This window comes from Monodon monoceros, unplaced genomic scaffold (genome assembly GCF_005190385.1).
Source record: "Monodon monoceros isolate NGI ecotype Baffin Bay Population unplaced genomic scaffold, NGI_Narwhal_1 Super_Scaffold_18, whole genome shotgun sequence".
NCBI lineage: Eukaryota > Metazoa > Chordata > Mammalia > Artiodactyla > Monodontidae > Monodon > Monodon monoceros.
In genome coordinates, this window is record NW_021703774.1 from 37,773,338 (window position 1) to 37,799,673 (window position 26,336).

General features: G+C 45.9%; 1 protein-coding gene across 2 annotated transcripts in view; it reads right to left on the bottom strand.

Moving 5' to 3' along the window:
• The window catches only part of KCNH1 (potassium voltage-gated channel subfamily H member 1), a 408,422-nt gene that overhangs the window by 70,005 nt on the left and 312,081 nt on the right, over nt 1–26,336 (bottom strand). For both annotated transcript variants that reach the window (XM_029229182.1, XM_029229181.1), the window contains exon 10: nt 18,274–18,470. In XM_029229182.1, the coding sequence (XP_029085015.1) occupies nt 18,274–18,470 (197 nt within the window). The remainder of the gene's footprint in view (nt 1–18,273; nt 18,471–26,336) is intronic.

Genomic DNA, 26,336 nt, shown 5'->3' on the forward strand with positions numbered 1-26,336 from the left:
GAAAAAGGGTGCTGTGAGTAAAAGCCAATAGGAGGACTAACTTGCACTGGGAGCACGAGGGTCAGGGGAGGTCTCTGGGAGGAAATGCTTTATGGGGGCGTTGTATCCCCTCCATTTTCTGGGGAAACAGGATTTAAATATTCTCCATTTTTTTAAAATATGGAAATTCGGGTATTGGTATATCCAAACTCTATTTCCAGATATCCATTTGCTCCTGAAAGCAGCTGAAAAGACCTTTGCCACGTAGGCCAGTTGAGAAACTGCGGTCACCAGACTTAAACGCCATCTATCCGGGATAATGTGATGCGAGGCAGAATTCGTGCTAGAGCATGCCTTAGCTTTGCTCCCGGGCAGAGCTGGTTTCACTCTGTCAAGGGGCCACAGCTGCAAGGGCACAGAGGCCAGGTCCTGGGACGATGCATCGTGTGTAAGATACAGGAGGCTAATAGGACCCAACAAGCCATGCTCCTGAGTCCAGCTGGACTCTGTGGGGATGGAGGGGAAGGGTGGGAATTTGGGTTCTCTTACTGCATCATTTCCACTCCTTAATGCCCAACCTTGACCATCAAAAACAAAACAAAAACACACATACACACACCACATTCAATGTGTCTCACAGACAGCCACTTTTCAAAGATCAGAAGGAGAAAGAAATCCTCGGTTAACAGAGGAGTTATTGAGCAACTATTATGTATAGAAGTACATATAATCCCCCAGACATAGTCCCCACCCTTGAAATCCTTAGATTTGTTTTAGAGACAGCACAGTGCCTAGCACAGGGCAGCTCATTAGGAAGAAACTCAGTACTGGGGAATGGTAATAAAAACAACCAACAACAAAAACAATGTTATGGTATTGTGTAAATTATATAACCATAATCATAACTCTGCCAAAATATGTTGCTCCCCTAGGAGGGGAGCTTCCCAGGCCAAGATCAACAAACACAGGCCCTTCCAGGGGAGACCCAAACCCTTGTACCAAAGACCCTCCTGGCCCACTCCAAGCGGACATCCACTCTGAGGTGCTTTTCTAACTGGAAGGCTGGATCTGGCTTTGTGGAGACCTGTCCCCTTCCCCGACTGGGCTGTCTGACCCCCCCATGGCTCCTGTCACCCAGAGGCCTCCCTGCACTAGACCCCTTGAGCCAGGCCTGCCCCTCCTCAGCTTTCTTTAAAGTCTCAGGTCTGAAACCCTTACACTGTTCTGTTCCTACTGTCCCTGGCTTCAGCCTTCTAACATTTCCTGTTCACAGCCTCTCCTCACCCTACATTTGCTCTGCTTTGGCCTCCTTGCTCTGCCCGAGGCTGAATTCTCCCTCTGGCTCTACTGCTTTCGGCAGCCAGGTCTCACCTGGCTCTGGAGGCTCAGCCCTGGACACCATCCAGTCTCCCGTCCCACTCAAACGTCGTCAGGGTTCCCACCAGGTTCACTTAGCCCCTCAAGAAGAACCCAAATAGGACAGGCCTCCAGTGCACCTGGCTGGGCAAGAAAGTTACCCACGGCAACCTCAGAGCCCAGGCAGGCACACCGCCTGTACACAGACAGGCAGACGGGATGTAGGGCACCAGGGAAGGCTTTTGGGAGTGTTTTCAACTGGGCTTTTAAATAAGAAGGGATGATATTGGATGGGCAGGTTTTCGCTAGGGCGAGAGAGGATACCTAGTATAGGGGGATTGAACAGCAAACAAAGGACAGCATGGGCAGTACTCAGAGAGCCCCAGAGAGAAATAGCTCAGAACTATGCTCAGAACCTCAGTGTCAGGGTGAGAAGGGACCTTCACCAGCATCTCTCCGGCAGCCCCTCACCTCCCCACCCTGACTGTGGCCCCAGGGAGACCGCCTGTTTTCACCATCTGAGCCCTGGGTGATGGCAACCGTGAGCTGTTTCTACACAGAAGCACTCCCTCTCCACCCCAGGGATCAGCGTTCTTGGGCCTCTCAACATCCTCAGCCACTTAGGGAAGAACAGTGGACTCCAGGGTACAGGCCTGGGAAGATACAGATTCCTCATCCTTTCCCCTCTGCATGTGTCAACCAGAGCTGCCTACAGCCCTGCCACTCAAGTGTGTTCCTCAGTGTCCACAACCAGCAACGACAACATCAGCCGGGCGCTCAGAAATGCAATTCTGACCCCTCCCCAGACCCGCTGAATTAGAACCTGCATCTTAGCAAGACAGAAGCTGATTTGTGTGCGCATTAAAGATTGAGAGGCGCTAGTTTACAGCGCTAACCTGGGGAGGAAGCAGCTCCCCTCGGCCACCTCTGTCAGTGCAGTGTTCTCAGGGCCCTTGTTGGAGGTGGGGGGATCCAACGCAGGCACACACGGGCAGGTGGCCCAGTGGAAAGGACGTGGGATTTGGAGTTGGAGGATCTGAGTTCAAGTTCTATTTTGCCACATAGTCCCACATTTCCCTTGTTTGAGCCTCAGGTTTTGCATGGAGAAATAAGAGCATCAACCTCACCAAGTTACTGCAAGGATCAGATGAGATAAAATATGTGAAAGTAAAGTGGGTGCAGACGTTAAAACGGTGCGTGCGCCACACGCAGAGACATGCACACGTGATAGATTTTGAAGCAGATGGTCACCCAGCCCATTGCTTCAACAGATTCAGCTACATGGAGGACATCCAAGGGCAGCAACAAGTAGGTCCTGACAAGTTCATCTGGGGCACGGAGGGAAAAATCAGACATAGCTTTGGGTCTGGTGGAAACTGAGCCAGGGACAAGGCTCAGGAATTGAACCTCTCCTCCTAAATCTTCAGTTTTGTAAGCCAAGTCATGGGAAAGGAATCATGCTCTTCGAATTGTACTTTTAAATCTCTTAAGCTGTAGGTGGCAGCTTTTTTGTCCTATTCACAGCCAGGCCAGGATGGGATTATGGGGAATCAAAGGATAAAGATGGGAATTACAGGTCAAGCAGGGACAGGTGATAGGGGATGTGATCTCAGAGGCCTCCTGCTAATGCTGCCTTGCTTAGGACATTAGTATCTATGCTCTCCAGAGCAGACAGGGTGGGCAGGTAGCCTTAGAATCCAAGTTTGGTAAGGCTGATAAAAACATTAGAGTTCACTCAACTTTCTCATTTTACAATGAGCAAAACTGAGGTTAAGAACGTGCCCTAATGGTAAACTTGTGGTAGAACCCAGGTCCTGACAGCTAGTCCAGGCCACCAGGTACTTTCCCCAAGAGGTCCTGCTGCATTCAATCACTTAGGAGCCCCCAAAGGAAGAATGATGGGTGGTGGGTGGGTGATAAGCTGGCAGGAAGGAGTTTCCTGGGGAGAGCTTTATGGAAGAGGCATCTTTGAGTTGCGGCTCCAGAGAGGGGAGGGTTCTGACTGGGATCAATCCTCCCAGGACCTCTTTGATGGGATAAAGGCAAGCAATTGGGTGGGGGAGGAGAAGCGAGCAGTTGCCTGGGAGGGTCAGCTACTTGGATCAGGTGAGTTTGGGTTGAGGTGGAACGGAAGAGAGAGCAGGAATATGCGGACGCTGCTGGCTGGTGGGAAGTTCACAGTCACATTTATGAGACTGCACTGGGGGAAGCCCTGGGGAGGCTGTGCAGGGCCAGAGCCAGACAGACACCCACCTGCAGGTAAGGAAAGCGGTTTTAGTGGCCATATGACAAATGTCTAGAGAGAGATGGAGGCTGACTTACAATTCAACTCACAGAGATTTTCAGCAAGAGTCAGGAGAAGGTGAGAGTGGAGTAGGGTGACCAGTTTGCCTGGGACTGAGGAGTTTCTGAGGATGTGGAGCGTTAAATGCTGAAACCAGGATAGCCCCAGGCAAATTGAGATGACTTGTCACCCTGGGGGGGGCGGCGGGGGGGGGGGGCAGCCGGCCTGGCCTGAGGGCGCCTGCTGGAGACAGGTGGAGGAGGAAGCTGGCTGAGAACACGGGGCCCCACCTGCGAACTTTAAACTTGAACCACAAAGGCAGGGTGAGTGGCAATTTAGTTGGGACTCTAGTAGCCTAAACTATTGTCTAATGAGTGCCAGGCCCTGGAGGAAGAAATGCAAGGAATAAAAATACAAGGCCCCCAAATCCAGAGGAAAAATTAAATATGTGCTTAATCCTACATGAAACCATGAGTGACAGCTCCTCTAAAGGACAAACAAAATAGCAGAGGAGAGAGAGATTCTAGCTGGACACAGACTGAGGGAAGAAGTGGGAAGAAGAATCCGAGTTGGGGTTTGAAGACTGGATTGGTTTGAAGGGAGGTGGTGAGGAAGGGTGAAGGACATCCTGAGGGAGAGGACACATGCAGAAATAAGTACACAGCATGTTCTGTAACTTGTGGGGCTGGGCATCGGACAACAGCATGAAGATGCAACGTGCATTGCAGCTGGAATATGAGCTTATATGAGATCCCTGGGCCTGGACTTTATTCTGAGACTGGAAAAATCCATCAAAGATTTTCAGAACAAGAAAACGACAGAGATCAGAGCTAGACAATCAACAAAGGGTTGTTCTTAACCATTTGCAGGGAAGGGGAGTCCATAACCCGCTTAGGTATTACTTACTGCACCTCATAACCTTTACCAGCAGGAAGTTCTCTCTAATGTCTAACACAAAGCTCTTTTCTGTGACCCTGATGCTTCCTGTGCTTTGTGAATCTCTATGTCAAACCGAGAGTTCCACAGGGTTCAAAGGAGACACTACTCAAGAGAACGCAAAGGAAAATGATATTTTATTCTGGGACTTGAAGGATTAACCAAATACTGGGACTTTATTCCAAGAACCATGAACCATCCAGGAGAAGAAACACAACTTGCACAAGACTATTCCTTATGACAAAAAAAATTCCTGTGCTGGAAATGTACTCAAGGAAGAGATGCAGGGAGAGGAGGAAAGGGGAGCAGAGGAGAAGGAAGGAAGAAGGAAGGATGAGGAGGTAAAAGTGTAGAAAGAGGAAGAAGAGAAGGCAGATGAGGAAGAGGAAAGGGAGGCATACTGAGTTAAACGACACCCTTCCCCATCAAATATATCCAAGTCCTAAATCCCAGTACCAGTGAATGTGACTTTATTTGGAAAGAGGGTCTCAGCAGATGTAATTAACTTAAGGATCTCGAGATGTGATCATCCTGGATTTAGGGTGGGCCCTGAATCCAACGACTGGTGTCTTTATAAGTGAAAGGAGAGGGAGGTTTGATGCACAGAGGCCAAGGGCGAAGGCCATACAGAGGCAGAGATGGACGTTATGCCTCCACAAGCCAAGGGACGCCAGGAGCCACCAGAAGCTGGAAGAAGCAAGGAAGGATTCTCCCCCAGAGCCTTCAGAGGGAACTCGGCCCTGCTGACACCATTTCTGACCTCTGGGCTCCAGAAGTTGTGAGAGAATAAATTCCTGTTGTTTTAAGCCCTGCGGTGCGTGGTCACCTGTTACAGCAGCTGCTACAGCAAACTAATGCACTTGGGGACCCCTGTGTGAGTGCGTGTTGGGAGATGGTGGGGAGGTACCAGTGTGCCAACCTAGAGAAGCTTCTGGGCTGATGGTTTTCTTTACCCTGGGAAGCTCCAAGGAAATCTGAGACTGCTAGGCCATACAGGACATAGTCGTAAATGATAGTAGAGACATGCAGATAACGTGGAAACAAAGTCAACTACAATTGAAACTTGAAGTCCAAATGCCACTGACAGCCTAAGAAAGCCTGAGGCCAGGCTCCTCCGTGGGGCTGTCCTTGGCCTCAGTGACAGGAAGCGTCAACACGTGCCCTGGACATTTGTTGTCAGTCTCAGGCCAGGGCCTCGGATGCACGTTTCCCACTGTTTCTATGGAGGAGCATCTTTTGTTTCCTGAACCAAAGCCTCAGGATCATAAATAACCCATGGTAAACCCACTGGGGGCTTGTAGGCATGAATTATTTGTAAATGCCATGAAAGGCCCCTGGCCTAGAAGGTCCTGCACCCAGAGTGCATTACGTGCACGGGTCCTATTCTCCCCAGGCCCTTCCCCAGCCCTATAATCAGCCTATTGTACTTACAAAGGATTTGGGGCTCAAGCAAGTAGCCCCAAATGGGGACATTTACCCTCCATAATGTACACATGTAGATGAATAACAACGGATCACCACATGGCTCATGACAGGGTTTCTGAGCTTACAGATGTCAGGTGAATCTTTACCGCTAATGCAAAGGAAGAGAAAAATACTTCCCTAGCCAAGCAAAGCGGACCCGACAACACCAGCTGGTGAAGGAACAAGACGCTTGGGGTGATTGGATCCAGGGAATGGTTGGTGGATTATCCAGCTCTCTTCTCCCTGGCTGCTTCCTTTAGGACTAGTATTTGACAGGAGGAAATGCTGCGTGTGTGCACGTGAGTACATACGCATACATACACATACACACACACACACACACACACACACGGCAACAGCAACACTGCTGGCAGACAGCCCGCAAACCTCTAGCCATGGATGTGAGAAGGGCTCGCGTGCCCACGTGCAAACAGCGCCTGGCTCTGCAGAAGGAGACGGCAGCCAAAGCCCACACAGTGACAAAGGGGCAAGCTGCTCATGCTCTGGCCCCCTCTGCGAGCCCTGAGCACGTGAGCGGTCACCAGCAGTGCGGAGCGCGGAGGAAGCAGCACAGAGTGCCACGGGTGCTACCCCTGCACATGGCACGGGACGCAGCTGTGCGGTCAGGTGAGCTGGGCTGGGGGACGTGGAGGAACACTGCTTGAAGTGACTGATAGACTCCAAGGAGTTTTGTCACTGGGACCGTAATTAGGAGCACCAGCCAGCAAGCCTTGTGCCCAAAGCATCCCTGTTCAGGTTCTAACCTGAGAGAAACGTCAGAGTGGAATTAGGAAGGTGCTGAAACACAAAGCCCAGGATGAAAAGCCTGGCAGCTTCTCAGCTGCCTCGACATGCAGTGAAACTAACAGTGAAACAAAGCCGCTCTGCTGCTGGATTCATCTGGCCTTGAGGCAGAAGGGTTGAGAAAACTGAATTTGGAACGCTGGCTCTGCCCCGGGTTTTTCTTCCAGCCCAGCTCACAGTTCGGGGTTAGCAAAGGCATCTGCCTCCCTGCGTGAAATTTCAGCTGTGCACAGCAAGGACCGGGTTCCCCTCTTCAATAAGTAATGCCTGCCAAATCCGCTCAACCCCCTGCAACTCTCCAGTCACAGGTATCCTTTGCCTTTATTTCTCTCTCCCCTTTCTTTCCCTTAGCCCAATTCTTTCCCCACACCCTCACTGTCCTAGAGCAAAAGGAAGCGGCTTCCACTCAGAGCAAGTTTTCTGTGTCCTCCCCAGAGCCAAGTGAAAACCAAACAGAGAGGATGTCGGAGAAAGCAGCACCCTTCACACCCCACCCCCACCCCGAGCCTTACATAATCATTTCATCATCTCTTTTGTGAAATCGAGTTCAAATTCCTATGGCAAAATTCCTCCAACTGCTTGAGAATGGGACTTCAGGGAAGGAAGTGTCACCAGTTTACTACATGGCCTGCTGCTAGCTAGAGCCCTGAGTAGTGTACTTTGTCAAGATTTTCAGTATTGTTTTAATTGAGATATAATTGACAAGTACCATTCTATTAGTTTCAGGTGTACAGCATAATGATTCAATATTTGTATATATCGTGAAATGATCATTGCAAGTCCAATTAACATCGGTCACCAAGGATTTTAAGTGATCTATGCCAATTCCTAACTCTGCAGGTGCTCTCTTCTTTTTCCATGTCATTCTCCCACCCGCTGCCATCTGCCACAGGATTTGTCCCAGGCCTGGGGAAGCCCTCTCCCTGTTTCAGTTACTGGGACCAGCTTCTCTTCTCCATGCATCCAGTTGGTTACAGAGGTCCAACACGGTTAGATGCACTATCACACCTCACCAACAGGAGGCGCCAAATGTATGATGTGCTCCAGCTGGAGGAGTGCAAGATTTTCCCTGCGATAATACAAACAAGTACCCTCTTTTAAAAATTCATACTCTGTGAACCAGAAGCTATTTCATGTCTGGTTTAAGCACTTGCGAGGAGTGTGCTGGGAAATGCAGCAGAACGCAGGAGCTGTCTGCAAATAGACCTCCGAGGAAAAAGGCACCATCCTCGGCATGCTGCCTGTAGCAAGGGGCTTCTTAAAAATTAAATCTGTTCTGGAAAATACGCAGGCTCTTGCTATTATAGGCAGCCCAGGGACAGTCAGGTGGATGTAAAAGCCTGGAAAGTAAAAAGGTTTGAGTTGCTGCTGGGTTCCTATAACACTGCTGGGTACAGAAGAGATAGCAAGCTCACTCTAGACCCCGGAGAGCATCATATCCTAGTCCACTTCTCCTTGGGGTCTCTAGACACCTCTAGGAAAGGAGAATCCTGAAGCTGCCCTCGCCTGTAAGTCTGGGACAAATGCCCTTTTGAAGTCTTCAAGCAACCTCTTCATAGGTAAAACCAGGTGGAGTTATAGAAAAAAAATTGAGGGGTGAGGAGACTGGCTGGTGGTTCCCTCAGCCGGCCCTCTCTTCTCGGATTCTTACAGAGTAGATTCACTATTTTCCCGTCATCCATGCAGCCATTTAACCGGCCATCTCTACGTGCTGTCCACCATGAGGCATGAAACCAAGCAGGACCCTGTGGGGCTCCCGGGCAAGGAAGCCCTTCTGTGTCCCCCGTTTCTTGTTTGTAGGGAATAGACTCCAGCCTCCATGACCTTCCCTGAGTCCCAAAGGGCAGATTCGAACAGTTGCTAATCAGGGAAGGGAGGGGATGCAGAGACAAGGGAGGAGTAGCCAAGAAACCCTAGTGCAGCCTTGGGGCAGGTCCTGGTTCCACCTCAAGGGATACACATAACAATATCTTCGAGCTCTTCTACAGAACTAAAACCCCCAACAAATGGAAGATGTCAGCATTCTTCATTCCAGAGAAGACGAACTGAGGCCAGATGAAAAGGATCAGAGAAGCTCATCAAGAGATTACCGGAGGCCAGATTAAAGGAGTGCAGGCCCTACACATACTCTGATCTTATCCGCAACCCCACCCTTGAACCATCGCTATAAAACTCCTCACCAGATCCTCCCAGGTTGGGACAAACAATTTTTCGGGGCACAAGCCCACTGTGCCCCCTTTGCCTGGCAAAGCTATAAAGCCCTTCTTTTCTACTTCACCCAAAACTCTGTCTCCGAGATTCGATTCAGCACCAGTGCACAGAGGCTGAGTTTTTGGCATCAGGCATGGGGGGTACCCTCCATGGGGCATAGAGTTGCCTTCCATAAGACACAAATGTACCCCCATAGGACTGGATTTCTCTCCCAGTCAGGTAAATTCCCACCTCCTCTCCATCAAGATCCAGCTCAAAGTTACCCCCTCAAAGCCTTTGCTAATTACTCCTGGGCTAGAGAGGGCTTAGACTCATGGTCCTCACATGCCCACTCTGACGTTAAGGCCTTTCCCCAGCCCTGGCTGTGTTCTGGGCCCCAGCGTGACTCTCCAGCCTGCCCAGCTGCGAATCTCCAGCCCAGCTGGCCACCCACTTGAGAGCTGAAGGTCATTCCTCTGGCCTTTCATGATGGTCTGGGACACGCTGCAGCTCTGGACGTTCCAGCCACAGACCATCACAAGGATTTTATGCCACCTCCGTGGTGCCAGAGCTGACCCACGTGCCAAAGAGAGCTTGTCAGGAGGATCACTCTGCCTCCGATTTTCTGGTTTCTCTACTCCATCGTTAGATTATGTGACTCACCTGGATCCCCCTCCCGCTTCTCTGAACAAACAGCAAACCATCTAGCCCTGCGGTGCCTTCCAGGAGGCCGAGATGCCCTTAGGCCACAGCTCTCTAATGGAATTACACAGGAGACAGGCAGGGCGTGCTGCAGCCTCCAAAGCCCTGTGTGGCTGACAGGCTCCTCAGGGGAACTGAGGGCACAGGGACCAGTGCTGCTATCCCTGGATCTGGGACGTGGGGTTCACATTTAGAGGAGGGGCACAAAAGCAAGAGTACAGTCTTGGTGATTGCCAGACCTGGGCTCAAATTCTAGCCCCAATTAGCTTACTGGATCTGGGGCAAATTATTTAACCTAATTGGACCTCAGGCTGCTCTGCACAGAAATGAGATAATAACGCATAGAAAAGTTTTAGCGTGTACTTGGCTGGGAAACACTCAATATATGAGGGTGATTGTTATTATTTTATGCTGGCATCAGTGGTACCTACAGAGGCTGAGAGATCTCTATACCCAGGGCCTGGGGAAGAAAAAATGGGAAAGGGATGGTGTGGGATATATGGGCAAAGATTAGGAGGGAGAAAGGAGAGGTGTCTCTACAGATACCATCTTACAGTCAAGGCTTCAAAAATCTATAGCAATAACAAGAGAAAGGCACATGGCCAATAAGTTGATGGACTTGTATGTTCATTTGTTGGTTGGCTGGTTGGTCGGCGAGTCTGTTCATTCATTCATTCACTCATTCATTCATTCAGCTATTGAATGCTTACTTTGTACTAAGCTCTAAGAGAATTGATCAGGACAGAGGCAAGTCAGGCAGACAAAGGCTCAGCCCTCAAGGAGCTTCTATGTAGCAAGAAAGACACACAGAGTTAATTGGAAGTATAGCGAGAGCTACCAGGGAGATGACCAGTGCTTACTGGATCAAAAGGACACAGGGCCTCACCTATACCAGAGAGACTCAAGAGAAGCTATATGGAGTCCTGGCCTGACTGTGGATTTACTCTAGAAGTTTAAGTTAAGGAAGGGCAGGACAAGACCGTTAAGCGACACTGGTAACAAGTAAATTACACCCAACAAAGTTTGCAGTGAGAAGCACCAAAATTGGGTAGCTCCGTGACACACATTATACTAGAAACCATCTACATAGGCATCTGGGCTGGGATAGATTTGCGTGTGAGCTCCTGATGCCAGCATCCCAAGCTCCCTTGGAGGGGTTGAACTCACATTTGATTCCTTTATTCTAACATCTCTTAGAAGGTAGTTATCATTACGACAGGCAGCCTAGGTTCAAATCCTGACTTTCCACTAACTAAGAGCAGGGGCTGGAATAAAAACCTCCATGACTCACTGGCAAAATTTATAAGAATGAGCTCATAGCCAAAGAGAAAACTTTTCAGAGTAGGAAGAGCATTTAAATGGGAACAAGGAAGCTCAGACACATGGCAGATGAGGTAGGAACGTGAAATCTGACTGAGCCAATAAAATAACCAGAAAGTAACTTGCAAGGAGGGCCTTTGAGGCCAGGGCGAAAACATGTCTCAGCAGCCTTCTATTAGTGCATGTGCAGCCAAATTCTCTTTGATAACGTAAGGCTGGCTGCCCTCTAGAAAGCAATGGCTACTGAGCCCTTGTGGGGAGGTGAGGGAAGGCTGAGTTCAGGAGGATGTTCAGAAAGCAGGGAGCCTCCGCCAGCAACCTCTGCTGGGGCTTTACCGAGGACCCAGTGAGGGACACTCCCACTGCTGAGTCTCTTTGGCTTCTTGATGTTTCACCGACAAGCCCTGTCCATTCTACAGGTCACTGACTGTTTGAGCCAGAAGAGAGATTAAAGATCATCTAGTTCCTGTTTCCCAAAGATGTTCTGCAAAACACTAGCTCTGATGGATGCTATTAAGTATATTAAAATAGATAATAAAAAAAAAGATAATAAATACTTATTGGTATAATTCAAAAAAGTGTTCAGGGGCCAAATAAATGTGAGAAATGTTGGGCTACACATCTGAGACTTTGGGACGCCAACTTGCTCACCTGGGGACTGAGTCCATGGTCTGAGACTCATTAGCACCACCCTATTTATTATGAGTCAACCACACATTTCTAAGAAAATATTAGGAAGGTACGTCACTCTCCAAAGGACTGCATTGGCATGGCAGTCCTCTAAGGTAGGCTGGATCCTTTCTAACTTGTGGTAAACACACTGTGTCACAGGACATCAAGGATGATAAGAGTTAAGATAAATTACGGCTTCCCTCCCCCACCACTGCCTCCACGTCGGGCTCTTCCAGTCCCTCCATCTATTCTGTCCTAGGAGGAAATCGGATCTGTGATGACGAGTCCAACAGCACCATTCTTTACCAAACCCCCCTGATGAACCACCTGGTCCTCTGGTGTTACTTGGGGGGCCCAGGCACAGATCTTGGAATCATCTGTCTGGGAGATTTCCAGGCGTTACAGTTTAGCCCCTACTCCCCTTTTAAAACATTTAGCACCTGACAGGGTCTCTGAATTCCCAGAAAAACTAAGCTCATCCATAACAATAATGATAGCAACACGTACATTGAGAACTTGCTTCGTCAAAGCACCTTTCTAAGGTACTATTACCACTCCTATATTATCAATGAACGAATTGGGGCCCAGAGAGGTTAGGTAACTGGCCCAAGGTCACTAAAAGGACAGCCAGGATTTGAAGTATTTCAAGTATTCTTGACTTGCCTCCATATGATTATTCTATGAGCCAAACTATTACAGTCCCTGCTCTCCTTCTTTGCTCTGCTGCCTCCACTCCTACCTATAATGGAAGAGAACTAACCCAGCTGTGTACCTACTACCTGTAAGGCACTGTGCCTGGCAACTTAATCACCCTTCCACAGCTACCCAGTGGGGTAGACAGGATGAATCCACAGAAGAGAAATAGTTGTACTTGTTCAAATTCCCACCCCCCCTGCTGCCCACACCTCCCCAGCTCACAAGTGGCTGAGCCCAGATGTGAATATCTTCCTTTAAAGCCTATACTTATCGTAGAACTTTATTACTACCTTGGAAATGGCTGGATATAGCCTGACCACCTGCAGTTTAAGCAGAGTTATACATAGTGAAGCATGGAGCCCTTTCATTATCTCCCACCCCCAGGATCATGATGGGTTTCTGCTATATGCTTTTGGGGGTACTAAGGAGTGTCCCCAAAAATCCATAGAGGGCCTCCCAGGTCCCTAACATCACTTCTGATCCTCTTGATGAAAAAAGGACTTGGCTTTGGTTTATATTTTGTTGTCCAGAAAGAATTATGTTCTTATCACTCACATCATTTGTCCCCTTCCCACCCTTAATTCCAACACCCTGATTTTAAAATAATCTTTACAGCTTGACAGTTTAATAGATGATTTTAATTCTACAGAAGCCCTCCCTGTGGAAGAATGACAAGGAAAATATGGGCTGTGTAGAGATCGTTTTGAAAACTTAGCTCTTCAGTGAGGAAGGGGATGTATTTCTAAGCACCTGGCTCTGTGGTGCTTTCTTTCCATCTTATCAGCCTTCCAGAAGAATTCGTTCAGGGAGAAAACTGAAAGCCTTTCCAATGCCACTTATACACAGAGCTCTCTCCAAACCTCCAATGCTTTGACCTCCTCTTCGCCAGAATAAAATGCCCTTTTGTTAAAGTGGGCTAGAAATGTACATATAGTATTCAAGACAATTCACTATGGCAACCTCAGTTTTAGAAAACTGGTGCTTTGAAACCACCGGTAACTACAGTCCCAACTCCCTCCCAAACTCACTATGTGGGGGCCCTATCAAGCTAAGAAAAATCCATCCTGGAACAAATTACTATATGCAAACACGATGCAAAACATACTTAAAAACATAAAAATACTGGCTTTAAAAATAAAGCGCCCCACACAGAGAACGAGCTCCACCCAACTAACTACCTACATGCCAATTATCCCATGCACTGACTGCTGCTAATTACCTAACGGCTTGTCTGCAATACATCACTTAACTGAGGTGCACTTCCTCTGCTGTCCTAACAATGAGCAGGAGAGCCAATCCCCTAGCCAGCACCTGGGAAGTGAGACCTCTTCCCCAGTCGTAAGGAGAGTAGAGCCCAGGTGAAACACGATTCAAGGAAGGGTCCGGTTATAAACAAAGAGGAGCAAAGCATGAACTCAGAACCTCCTGGACTGAAGGTGGAAGGTGAGGATGGGTGGCGGGGAAGAGAGGGAATAAATATGTAGCGAGTGGTTCCTATAGGCACTATGTCAACTTTTTTTTGTTTCAATGCATGTGATCTTCTCAATAAACCTAGTTAGGAGGGATTTTATTAGACCCTTTTCACAGATGAGGAAACGGAGGCTCAGAATAGTTCAGTAACTTGCACAAGGGCACACAGCTAATCAGGAGCCACACCAGGGTTCAAAACCAGGTCCTTAACTCCAAAGCGGGTACTCTTTTTAGTAAGTCACTAACATCACGGCCAAGCTGACCTGCTGGGCCATGCCTCCCCAGCACACCCACCAATGGTGTAGCTGCCACTCTGACGGGAAAACCTCTTATGTCTCGCAACCTGGGATATGACTGGGATTTACTGTACAATAGAGTATCCTCCAAGTGTTCTGAAGGATAGCAAAGGCCGTCCTAGCTGCTTCCTTTGAGAAGTGGGGTTGGTACTGTAATGTCATGAGGTTGTTCTGAGGATTTAATAAGCTGACATAAAACATATACTGACATTGTGACGTATCTGGAGTTGGTAATAATGTTACTATTAATAGTGCACAAAGCTCCGACTGCCTGTAGGAAAATGCCCGGAGAGCCTGACATCCTAGGAAGCCGAGGGTCTGAGATGAGGAAGGTCCCACTTCCCCTTTTTTCATGAACAAGTACATGCCACCTCCTCAGAAGAGAGGAGGATGCCGTGCTTTCCTTTTGGCAAAATACTGATGCCCTGGTGGCTGACCTAACAGGTCAGAACAACCTCATTTTTCCCTCCTTGAATGGAACTAGCCAAAAGAGTGGGTGTGCGCCGACCTCACCACTGACAGGAGCTAAAGGGACAGTGAGGCCAGAGCAGCTGGCCCCTCCTTTCCTGCAAGAGGTGCAGAGAACCCTGGGATAACATCCACCCCACGGAACATTCTGCAGAGCAAGTGCCCTGCCATTCTGCAGAGCGAGTACCCTGTATACACAAAGGCAGAAGCGTAAGATAAGAAAGGAGGGAGTGTCAAGTGGATGAAACAAAATAATAACTCACAGTTTAATTGAGCACATACTATGTTCTAGAACCTGTATGTAGGAGCTTTGCAAATATTATCTTATTTAATCTTCATAATTATCTCACAAGTAGACCTTTCCATCAGCCCCATTTTACAGATGGGGAAGCATTTAGAGCTTGCAGAAGCACTAAGTGGTAGAGCAGGATGCAGACTAAAGTCTCATCTGGCTCAGAGCCCACAGACAAGGAAAACCAAAGGTCAAAATGCTGCATCGGACTTCAGGTTCTGCCTCCTTCATCCTTGCCTGTGACCTCAGGTGTCTTTGGAGGAAGGTAACAGGTCCTCCACCAGTTGGGTCCCAAGAGCAGTGCCAAGGGCTGGGTGGTGCTCATACACATGGGTTCAGGGATAAGGGGGTGAGACTTGGAATACAGAGGCTAGGGTCAGCTGTGAAGCTGTGAGAAGCAGGAAGAGACCTGGTCAAATGAGTCATTTCTGGCTCCGGTTCTTTCTTTACTATGACCTTTCTATAAAATGTCATATTTGTGAAATGAGGGTGGTGGTGAAATGGAGGAGAGACTGGATGTTCATTGAGGCACCTTCCAGCACAGAGTTCTTGCTGTGCGCTGGAGGACATCTACAGGACCGAACAACTCCCCAAACAGATGTCAAAGGCACTGTGTTCTCAGGAATCTTTGCAAATAACACACTTGATTTTGCCAAGATAGAAACAGCCGCAAGAATACACTTCATTTGGCCAGAAAAAAATAGCTACAAGAATGATTCATGCGTGTAATGTTCTCATCTTCTATGCCCTATGTAACTAGGCATTAATTCGCAAAAGGACAAAATGAGAGACTACAATGAATATACCAAAATGCCTCTCTTTTTTTCTCTTTATATAAAAGGTCTCACTAAAATTCTCTCAGATCCATATCAGACTCATAGGCACTTGAGATTGGAAGGACATTTGAAGATCAACTGATCTGACTCTCCATTGGATGGCTAAGTCCCCTCCACAGTGTCTCTGAGGGGTCTCCAGGGGATGCCTAAATACCTCCAGGACAAGAAACCAGATACCTATTGAATTCAATGGGCAGCTCCGATCTTTTCCGAGGTCTTTCTTATACTGTCTACAGCTTTGGTTCCACCTCTGCACCTTGTGGCCACACAGACTACGCCAAATGCTCCTCCACACAGTCCTTCAGAAACGTGGTCCCCGAGTCTTCTCTTCTGCAGAGCTGTCAATCATTCTGCACTTACAAAAACAATCTGACCGCTGACACACTGTTGTTTTTGTTGTCGTCCTTGTTTTTCTAAGACAGATTTACTTGACCCACAATTTTTCCAAGATGATTAGTCCTCCAAGTAACCCAAACTGTGCGTTTTTTCCAAAACCTATATTATCAGCAACACTGAAGGCTGATCATAAGCCCAGAGATCCCATCTCTTTCTCCATGCCATCCCCTGATGTTTTTATAATACCCCGTGCTGGGTTAGGCACTGGGGATACCAAGGCCTTGCCCTCCCAGGTCTCTGAGCAGGGACTCACAAGGCAGTGTAATTCAAGGAATGTAAAATAGGTAGAAGCACATTGTTGGGGTAACCCAATGACAGGCGTTTGGAACTTTGTACAAAAAACTTGGCAAAAGGCTGTTTCCTTTCTCTGTGCCTTTACTCAAGCTGCTCCTCCAAGTGTAACCCTCCTCTTTGTTTGGCAAACTGATCCTTTAAGACTCAGCTTAGGTATCACCACCCCCACCAATACTTTCTCCCTGACTCCCACTTTATCTGCCCTTCTCCTTTATGATCCCATTAACACCTTGTACAAATCACACTCATTGTACTTGGCATCATGTACCACACTTAGCCTTCCCGTGTGGATTGTCTCCATGAGACTTGAGCTTCCTGAAGCTAGGGAACTGAGTTTTACTCAGTTTTATACATCTAGTCTAGTTCGGTTGGCATGTACTGGATTTGATGAACAAATAAACATTTCAGCAGACTCTTAAGGGTTAACAGGAATGTGTCACACACAGAAGAAGAGAAGAGAAGAGAATTCCAGGTCAGGAAGCCCATGCAGAGAGACAGTGCTCTGAAAGGGTGTGGCATGTCTGCAGAGCTGTGTGGGCCATTCTCCTGGTGGGCGTTGGAGTGCTGGGGTTGGAGCTCCGGGGTTAAGTTTGGGCCAGATGTGAAAAACCACATAAGCCGTGCTGAAGTTTGCAGACATTATCCTGTAGTTAGGGTGGGTGCAAAAAGTCTTTATGGAGGGGAGTGACGTCATCCCATTAGTCTTTAAGGTCACATAAGTGGCCAAGGAGGAAGCACCGCATTGAGGAGAGATACAGGGAAGGAGGGTGTGTTTGGAGCCTGTGCTTGCTTCAGAACAGGGGGAGACTCTGTATCAGGGGCACCGTGGTGCAGGAGCTCAGGAAGAGCCCTGAGGGGGGATGCAAAGTGTGGACCCAGGTTTGAGAGCATCGGTGGAACCAACAGGATCTGATGAGTAAACTGAGGCGTGGGAGACAGGGAAGAAGCATCAGTGTTGACGGCAGTGTTTCTAACCTGGAACCCCGGGGCGAGACAGACAATGTTAATAGAGACAGGGGCCACGAGAAGAGGAACAGTTTTGGCGGGGGGCAGATCGTGAGGTCATTTCTGGAAAGATTCCTATGACAATCCTCCCAGACGATGTCTATAGGTTGAGAGCTACTTCTTAACTAAAGGACATAAATGAAATGCAAGAAAATCAGTCGTGAAAACCTCAAGAGTACAAGACATATTTTAATCCTCGCAGAGACAGATAGAGCAATTCTGATGATTTGAGGGTGAAAGAAACAAGTTCAGATGAGAAATCTTCTGGTTTTAAAACTACAAATCATTTCTCAGTCCGTTAAATTGACAGTTGTATACAAAATATTCTCTAGGCAATCAGATTCCATCTCTTATTTTCTGGACTCAACTGAATCATTTTCATATCTTTAAAAAAATTCTTATTACCAGCTGGCTAATAGCCTCACACCATTTAGTGGGTCCTAGTCGCCAGGGAGAATTCACTTTATATTAATTAAATGGTCCCGCTCAGCCATTTTATTGACTAACAACCTCATTTTTTACTCATCTTTTCAAAATGCTAGAAGGTCAGGATTTTACTGAGGAAAAGCCCACAGACACACTCATGAGCAAATCCCTTCTGCACCAAAATCAATCCATCTTTTAATCTAGCAATATCCTTTCCTCTCTCATTTCTTAGCAAAAGCTCCAAAGAGCAAGCAACAAACAGAACCTCTACAGAACCAACTGCTCCATTGAAGTAAACAGCAAGAGGACTTTCCTGGCTCACGTGGTTATCCTAAGTGTACAGAGACTCTGCTCTTGGTAGAAAAGAGACTGAGATTGCCAGCTTACCCTCTTCCTCAAGTTGTAGGTGAGAATGAGGTTCCGGGAGAAGGAGTGGGAGAAGGCTGTGTAGAATTCCAGCACTTTCTGCAGGGCGTCCCGCTTGATCACATGCAGGTCACAGTAGGTCAAGGCCCTGACGTTGGCACAGGACTGGGCAAGGGTGGCTTCCTTCCAGAACACGTCTCCAAACACGTCTCCCTTCCCTGAGGAGAGAAAATGGTGATGAGGAAAGTATCAGTAGGAGGTGTCTGGCTATCGGGGCTGTCTTCCCACTGTCTCCCAGAGTTGCTGTCCATTTGGCATCCCATGGCTTGGGCTCAGAAAAGGCAAAAATGGTTTTAATTTGGACCTTAGCAACATGCAATTTAAGAAACTTTAAAATACCATAGGATATATGTCAAAGTTCAACCAATAACTGTGGGTTCATTTTGTGACGTCCTGAACACCCTAACCAAAATGGGAGCCCCGTGTTATTCTTTATCACCCACGGTTTTCCGAAGCATCAATCATAGTCTGCAATTATATTATTTACTTGTTTTTTGTCTGTCTCCCAACATGAGCATTCCTGTGTCTCATCTCTCCACTAACACCCAGTGCCTGGCACACAGTAGGAGTTCTCACAATACCTGCTGGCAAAAGAGAAGTGAGGAAGGAAGGTGAACGGTGGGTCTACATTAGTGGGACTTAGAGGCACACACTAGGCTGCGATGGGGAGGGTGTGGACTCCTCATTGGAAGCTGAAGAACAGGCGGTGTCTCCCCCGTTTAGGATGACCTACATGGAAGGAGTCAGGCAAGAGTGGAGTTCCTCTTCTCCCACACTCTGTCCACTGCCCTGAGGTTTATGTTTGCGTGGCGCCTCATTCCTCACCCTCTCTCCCATACCTCCTTCCATGTTCCTCCCCTTGCCAAATGCCCTAATGGCGGTATAAAAAGATGGGCCCTATATAAGTGGCATCTCCAGGATCCTCTATACCTAGTATTCCACAAGACTATATTTAACAATATATTTAATAGTAAGTCAGTGGAGTACTCATTCCACATAGCCATATTCTGGGTCAAACTCCTATCAATCTCCTCTAAATATCTGTTTTTCACACCTAGGGGTATTCTTCCTACCTTTCCCAGAATCCCATGTTTTAACATATGTCTAATGCAAAGCTTAATTCATTCCTGGCACAGCCTCTGGTTATAAATAGCTTGAAATGTTGTTTCTCTTGCTTTAAAATTTTCAGCACAGATAAACACAAATTTGAATCCCCAGGGAGCCAGAGAGGAGTATTTGGGGTGTGTGTGTGTGTGGTGGGGGGAAGGAAACAATGCAACAAGGGTGAAAACCAATCTAACAACTCTCAAGGGAGTTGTCAGCCCATGCATCCAGATAAGCCACACTCTGCAGCGAGAACCCAGGTACCCGCGACTCAGTGTGATCTACAGGGCAACTGTTTTCCTAATTCAGGCTAAGGAGGCAATTAGAGTTTTAAGCATCTGGACAGAACTTGACTTTTTCTCAAACACCAAAAAGTGTCCACTCTAAGTACATAAGGTACTCCACGGGTACAGCCCTCTCTAAGCACCTCCACGACGTGAGCTGAAAAGCAAGTATACTGGACACATTACTCTATGTGTTTGTGAAATAATGTGTAGTTCTAATTTATGAAGACGGTTTCACCAACTCAATATGAGTAGGATACATGCTTGGGGTAGCATTTAGGTAAATATGCCTTTAAAACTGTGCTATTTAAATTCCCTTACCAGGTGTTTTTCAGCCATCTGTTATGAGTGGGCTAATGTAGGTCAGGGGCCAGCGGATGGTAATGTTTCTCTCAGTGTGACACCACCTGGCTTCCATGGAGAGGGGTTCATTCAGTGTGTGCTCCCTAGCATGGAGTTCTCACCAAAAAGGCTGGCCAATTCATTCATACATATGGAGCATTCTATAACCCCTCTTTACTGCTCTGCAGTGCCTCTCACACCTTTCATAATTATGTAATCCTGTTCTCCTAGAGAATGCTCTTTATCTGACATGCAGTATGGTAAACAGTAAAAAAAAAAAAAATGGACCCTACACATATACTGCAACTTACTTCAAGAGGCAAAGCCTAATTCCCTTTCCTTGAATCTGAACTCACTGTAGTCTCTTGCCTTCATCAACAGAATGTGGCAGAAATGATGTTGCAGGATTTTCAGGCAGAGTCATAAGAAGCCTTGTAACTCCTGCCTGTGTCTCTTGGAACACTTACTCTCAGGATGCTCCCTCTTGGACCCAACCACCATGTTTTGAGAAGAACAAACCACACAAGAGGTCACATAGAAGTGATCTGGGGACAGCCAGGCTCTGTCAGTCATGTAAGCAAGCCATCTTGGCCATCCAGCCCAGTCGAGCCTTCAGATGACTGTAGCCCTAGCCAATGCTGGACAGAAACCACGCGTGGGAAGTTCAAGGGAGAACAAGCCATCTGAGCCAAACAACCCACAGAATCATGAGAAACAATTACTTTCTTAAGCCACTAAATTTAGGAGCTGTTTGTTAAGCAGAAATAGATAACCAGAACAAACAGAATCATGGAATTCTAGGATGAGAGGCCCATGAGAAATTACTTAATGGTTTACCTAATATTCCAGCAGAACACTGATAAATCATCCCAGCTCTGAACCGGCACCCCACTTCCTTCCCTGAAATAACGAGATGAGAAAGAGCTAGAGGTGGCTCTAATGGGCAGGTTCTCTTAAGTGAGTGTTTTGCCCATCAGTGAGAAAATGCGGAATTTACAAGTTCTGCAGTCTCCTACTGTGATCAAATGTGGTATAACTAAGCCAGAACTATTGAGAGTAGACCATTGGTAATCTTGCCTAATTCTTATTAAGATTACTTCCTTTAAGCAACTTAAGCTTCCATCAACAGATGACTGAATAAAGAAGATCTGGTGTATGTGTGTATACATGTCACAAACACACAATGGAATACTACTCAGCCATAAAAAAGAATGAAATGTTGCCATTTGAAGCAACAGGGATGGACTTGGAGGGTATTATGTTAAGTGAAATAAGTCAAAGAAAAACGAATACTGTATGATATTACTTACATGTGGAATCTAAAAACAATACAACAAATTAGTGAATAAAACAAAAAAGAAGCAGACTCACAGATACAGAGAACAAACTAGTGGTTACCAGTGTGGGGAGAGGGGAGGGGGAGGGGGAATTTTGGGGTAAGGGAATAAGAGGTACAAACTATTAGGTATAAGCTAAGCTAAAAGGACATACTGTACAACATGGGGAATATAGCCAACATTTTCTAATAACTATAAATGGAATATAACCTTTAAAAATTGTCAATCACTACTCTGTATACCCATAACATATAATACTGTATGTCAACTACACTTCAATTTAAAAAGCTATAGAGGATTGGTTCAAGGTGGCAGAGTAGAAGGATGTGCTCTCACTCCCTCGTGTGAGAGCACTGGAATCACAACTAACTGCTGAACAATCATTGACAGGAAGACACTGGAACTCAACAAAAAAGATACCCCACATCCAAAGACAAAGAAGAAGCCACAATGAGACGGTAGGAGGGGTGCAATCACAGTAAAATCAAATCCCATAACTGCTGGGTGGGTGACTCACAAACTGGAGAACACTTATACCACAGAAGTTCACCCACTGGAGTGAAGCTTCTGTGCCCACGTCAGGCTTCCCAACCTGGGGGTCTGGCAACGGGAGGAGGAATTCCTACAGAATCAGACTTTGAAGGCTAGCAGGATTTGGTTGAAAGACTTCGACAGGACTGGGGGAAACAGAGACTCCACTCTTTGACGGCACACAAAAAGTAGTGTGTGCACCAGGACCAAGGGGAAGGAGCTGTGACCCTACAGGAGACTGAACCAGACCTACCTGCTAGTGTTGGTCTCCTGCAGAGGCGGGGGTTGGCTCTGTCTCACCGTGAGGACAAGGACACTGGCAGCAGAAGTTCTGGGAAGTACTCCTTGGCATCAGCCCTCCCAGGGTCTGCCATTAGCCCCACCAAAGAGCCTGGGTAGGCTCCAGTGTTGGGTCACCTCAGGCCGAACAACCAACAGGAAGGGAACCCAGCCCAACCCAACAGCAGGGAAGCAGATTACTGAGCTCTGCCCACCAGAGCAACAGCCAGCTCTACTCACCACCAGTCCTTTCCATCAGGAAACTTGCACAAGCCTCTTAGATAGCCTCATCCAACAGAGGGCAGACAGCAGAAGCAAGAAGAACTACAATCCTGCAGCTAGTGGAACAAAAACCACATTCACAGAAAGATAGACAAAATGAAAAGGCAGAGGGCTATGTACCAGATGAAGGAACAAGATAAAACCCCAGAAAAACAACTAAATGAAGTGGAGATAGAAAATCTTCCAGAAAAAGAATTCTGAGTAATGATAGTGAAGATGATCCAGGACCTCGGAAAAAGAATGGGGGCAAAGATCGAGAAGATGCAAGAAATGTTTAACAAAGACCTAGAGGAATTAAAAAACAAACACCTAGAAAAATTGAAGAACAAACAAACAGAGATGAACAATACAATAACTGAAATGAAAACTACACTAGAAGGAATCAATACCAGAATAACTGAGGCAGAAGAATGGGTAAGTGACCTGGAAGACAGCATGGTGGAATTCACTGCTGCAGAACAGAATAAAGAAGAAAGAATGAAAAGAAATGAAGACAGCCTAAGAGGCCTCCGGAACAACATTAAACACAACAACATTCGCATTATATGGGTCCCAGAAGGAGAAGAAAGAAAGGACCCGAGAAACTATTTGAAGAGATTAGAGTTGAAAACTTCCCTAACATGGGAAAGGAAATAGCCACCCAAGTCCAGGAAGCGCAGAGAGTCCCACACAGGATAAACCCAAGCAGAAACATGCTGGGACACATAGTAATCAAGCTGGCAAAACTTAAAGACAAAGAAAAATTATGGACAGCAGCAAGGGAAAATGACAAATAACATACAAGGGAACTCCCATAAGGTTAACAGCTGATTTCTCAGCAGAAACTCTACAAGCCAGAAGGGAGTGGCATGACATATTTAAAGTGATGAAAGGGAAGAATCTACAACCAAGATTACTCTACCCAGCAAGGATCTCATTCAGATTCGACGGAGAAATCAAAAGCTTTACAGACAAGCAAAAGCTAAGAGAATTCAGCACCACCAAACCAGCTCTACAACAAATGCTAAAGGAACTTCTCTAAGTGGGAAACACAAGAGAACAAAAGGACCTACAAAAACAAACCCAGAACAATTAAGAAAATGGTCATAGGAACATACATATCGATAATTACCTTAAATGTGAATGGATTAAATGCTCCAAGCAAAAGACACAAGCTCGCTGAATGGATACAAAAACAAGATTCATATATATGCTGTCTACAAAAGACCCACTCAAGATCTAGGGACACATACAGACTGAAAGTGAGGGGATGGAAAAAGATATTCCATGCACATGGAAATCAAAAGAAACCTGGAGTAGCAATACCCATATCAGATAAAATAGACTTCAAAATAAAGAATGTTACAAGAGACAAGGAAGGACACTACACAATGATCAAGGGATCAATCCAAGAAGAAGATATAACAATCATAAATATATATGCACCCAACATAGGAGCACCTCAATACATAAGGCAACTGCTAACAGCTACAAAAGAGGAAATCGACAGTAACACAATAATAGCGGGGGACTTTAACACCTCACTGACACCAATGGAAAGATCATCCAAAATGAAAATTAATAAGGAAACACAAGCTTTAAATGACACAATAGACCAGATAGATTTAATTGATATTTATAGGACATTCCATCCAAAACAGCAGATTACACTTTCTTCTCAGGTGCCCACGGAACATTCTCCAGGATAGATCACATCTTGGGTCACAAATCAAGCCTCAGTAAATTTAAGAAAATTGAAATTATATCAAGTATCTTTTCTGACCACAATGCTATGAGATTAGAAATCAATTACAGGGGAAAAAACACAAACAAATGGAGGCTAAACAATACGTTACTAAATAAGCAAGAGATCACTGAAGAAATCAAAAAATACAATGAAAACATGACGATCCAAAAGCTATGGGATGCAGCAAAAGCAGTTCTAAGAGGGAGGTTTATAGCAGGACAAGCCCACCTCAAGAAAAACAAACATCTCAAATAAACAATCTAACCTTACACCTAAAGAACCTAGAGAAAGAAGAAAAAATAAAACCCAAAGTGAGCAGAAGGAAAGAAATCATAAAGATCAAAGCAGAAATAAATGAAATAGAAGCAAAGAAAATAATAGTAAAGATCAATAAAACTAAAAGCTGGTTCTTTGAGAAGATAAACAAAATTGAGAAACCATTAGCAGACTCGTCAAGAAAAAGAGGGAGAGGACTCAAATCAATAAAATTAGAAATGAAAAAGGAGAAGTTACAACAGACACCGCAGAAATACAAAGCATCCTAAGAGACTACTGCAAGCAGCTCTATGCCAATAAAATGGACAACCTGGAAGAAATGGGCAAATTCTTAGAAAGGTATAAGCTTCCAAGACGGAACCAGGAAGAAATACAAAACATAAATAGACCAATCACAAGTAGTGAAAATGAAACTGTGATTAAAAATCTTCCAACAAACCAAAGTACAGGAACAGATGGCTTCACAGGTGAATTCTATCAAACGTTTAGAGAAGAGCTAACACCCACCCTCCTCAAACTCTTCCAAAAAACTGCAGAGGAAGCAACACTTCCAAAGTCATTCTACAAGGCCACCATCACCCTGATACCAAAACCAGACAAAGATACTACAAAAAAAGAAAATTACAGACCAATACCACTGATGAATATAGATGCAAAAATCCTCAACAAAATACTAGCAAACAGAATCCAACAACACATTAAAAGGATCATACACCATGATCAAGTGGGATTTATCCCAGGCATCCAAGGATTCTTCAATATACGTGAATCAATCAATGTGATACACCATATTAACAAACTGGAGAATAAAAACCATATGATCATCTCAATAGATGCAGAAGAAGCTTTTGACAAAATTCATCACCAATTTATGATAAAAACCCTCCAGAAAGTGGGCATAGAGGGAACCTACCCTCAACATAATAAAGGCCATATAGGACAAAACCACAGCAAACATCATTCTCAAAGGTGAAAAACTGAAAGCATTTCCTCTAAGATCAGGAACAAGACAAGGATGTCCACTCTCACCACTATTATTCAACAGAGTTTTGGAAGTCCTAGCCACGGCAATCAGAGAAGAAAAAGAAATAAAAGGAATCCAAACTGGAAAAGAAGAAGTAAAACTGTCACTGTTTGCAGATGACATGATACTATACACAGAGAATCCTAAAGATGCCACCAGAGAACTACTAGAGCTAATCAATGAATTTGGTAAAGTTGCAGGATACAAAATTAATGCACAGAAATCTCTTGCATTCATATACACTAATGATGAAAAATCTGAAAGAGAAATTAAGGAAACACTCCCATTTACAACTGCAACAAAAAGAATAAAATACTTAGGAATAAACCTACCTAGGGGGACAAAACATCTGTATGCAGAAAACTATAAGACACTGATGAAAGAAATTAAAGATGATACAAACAGTTGGAGAGATATACCATGTTCTTGGATTGGGAGAATCAATATTGTGAAAATCACTAAACTACCCAAAGCAATCTACCAATTCAATGCAATCCCTATCAAATTACCAATGGCATTTTTTTACAGAACTAGAAACAAAAAAATTTTTAATTTGTATGGAGACACAAAAGACCCTGAATAGCCAAAGCAGTCTTGAGGGAAAAAAACAGAGCTGGAGGAATCAGACTCCCTGACTTCAGACTATACTACAAAGCTACAGTAATCAAGACAATATGGTACTGGCACAAAAACAGAAATAGAGATCAATGGAACAGGATAGAAAGCCCAGAGGTAAACCCATGCACCTATGGCCAACTAATCTATGACAAAGGAGGCAAGGAAATACAATGCAGAAAAGACAGTCTCTTCAATAAATGGTGCTGGGAAAACTGGACAGC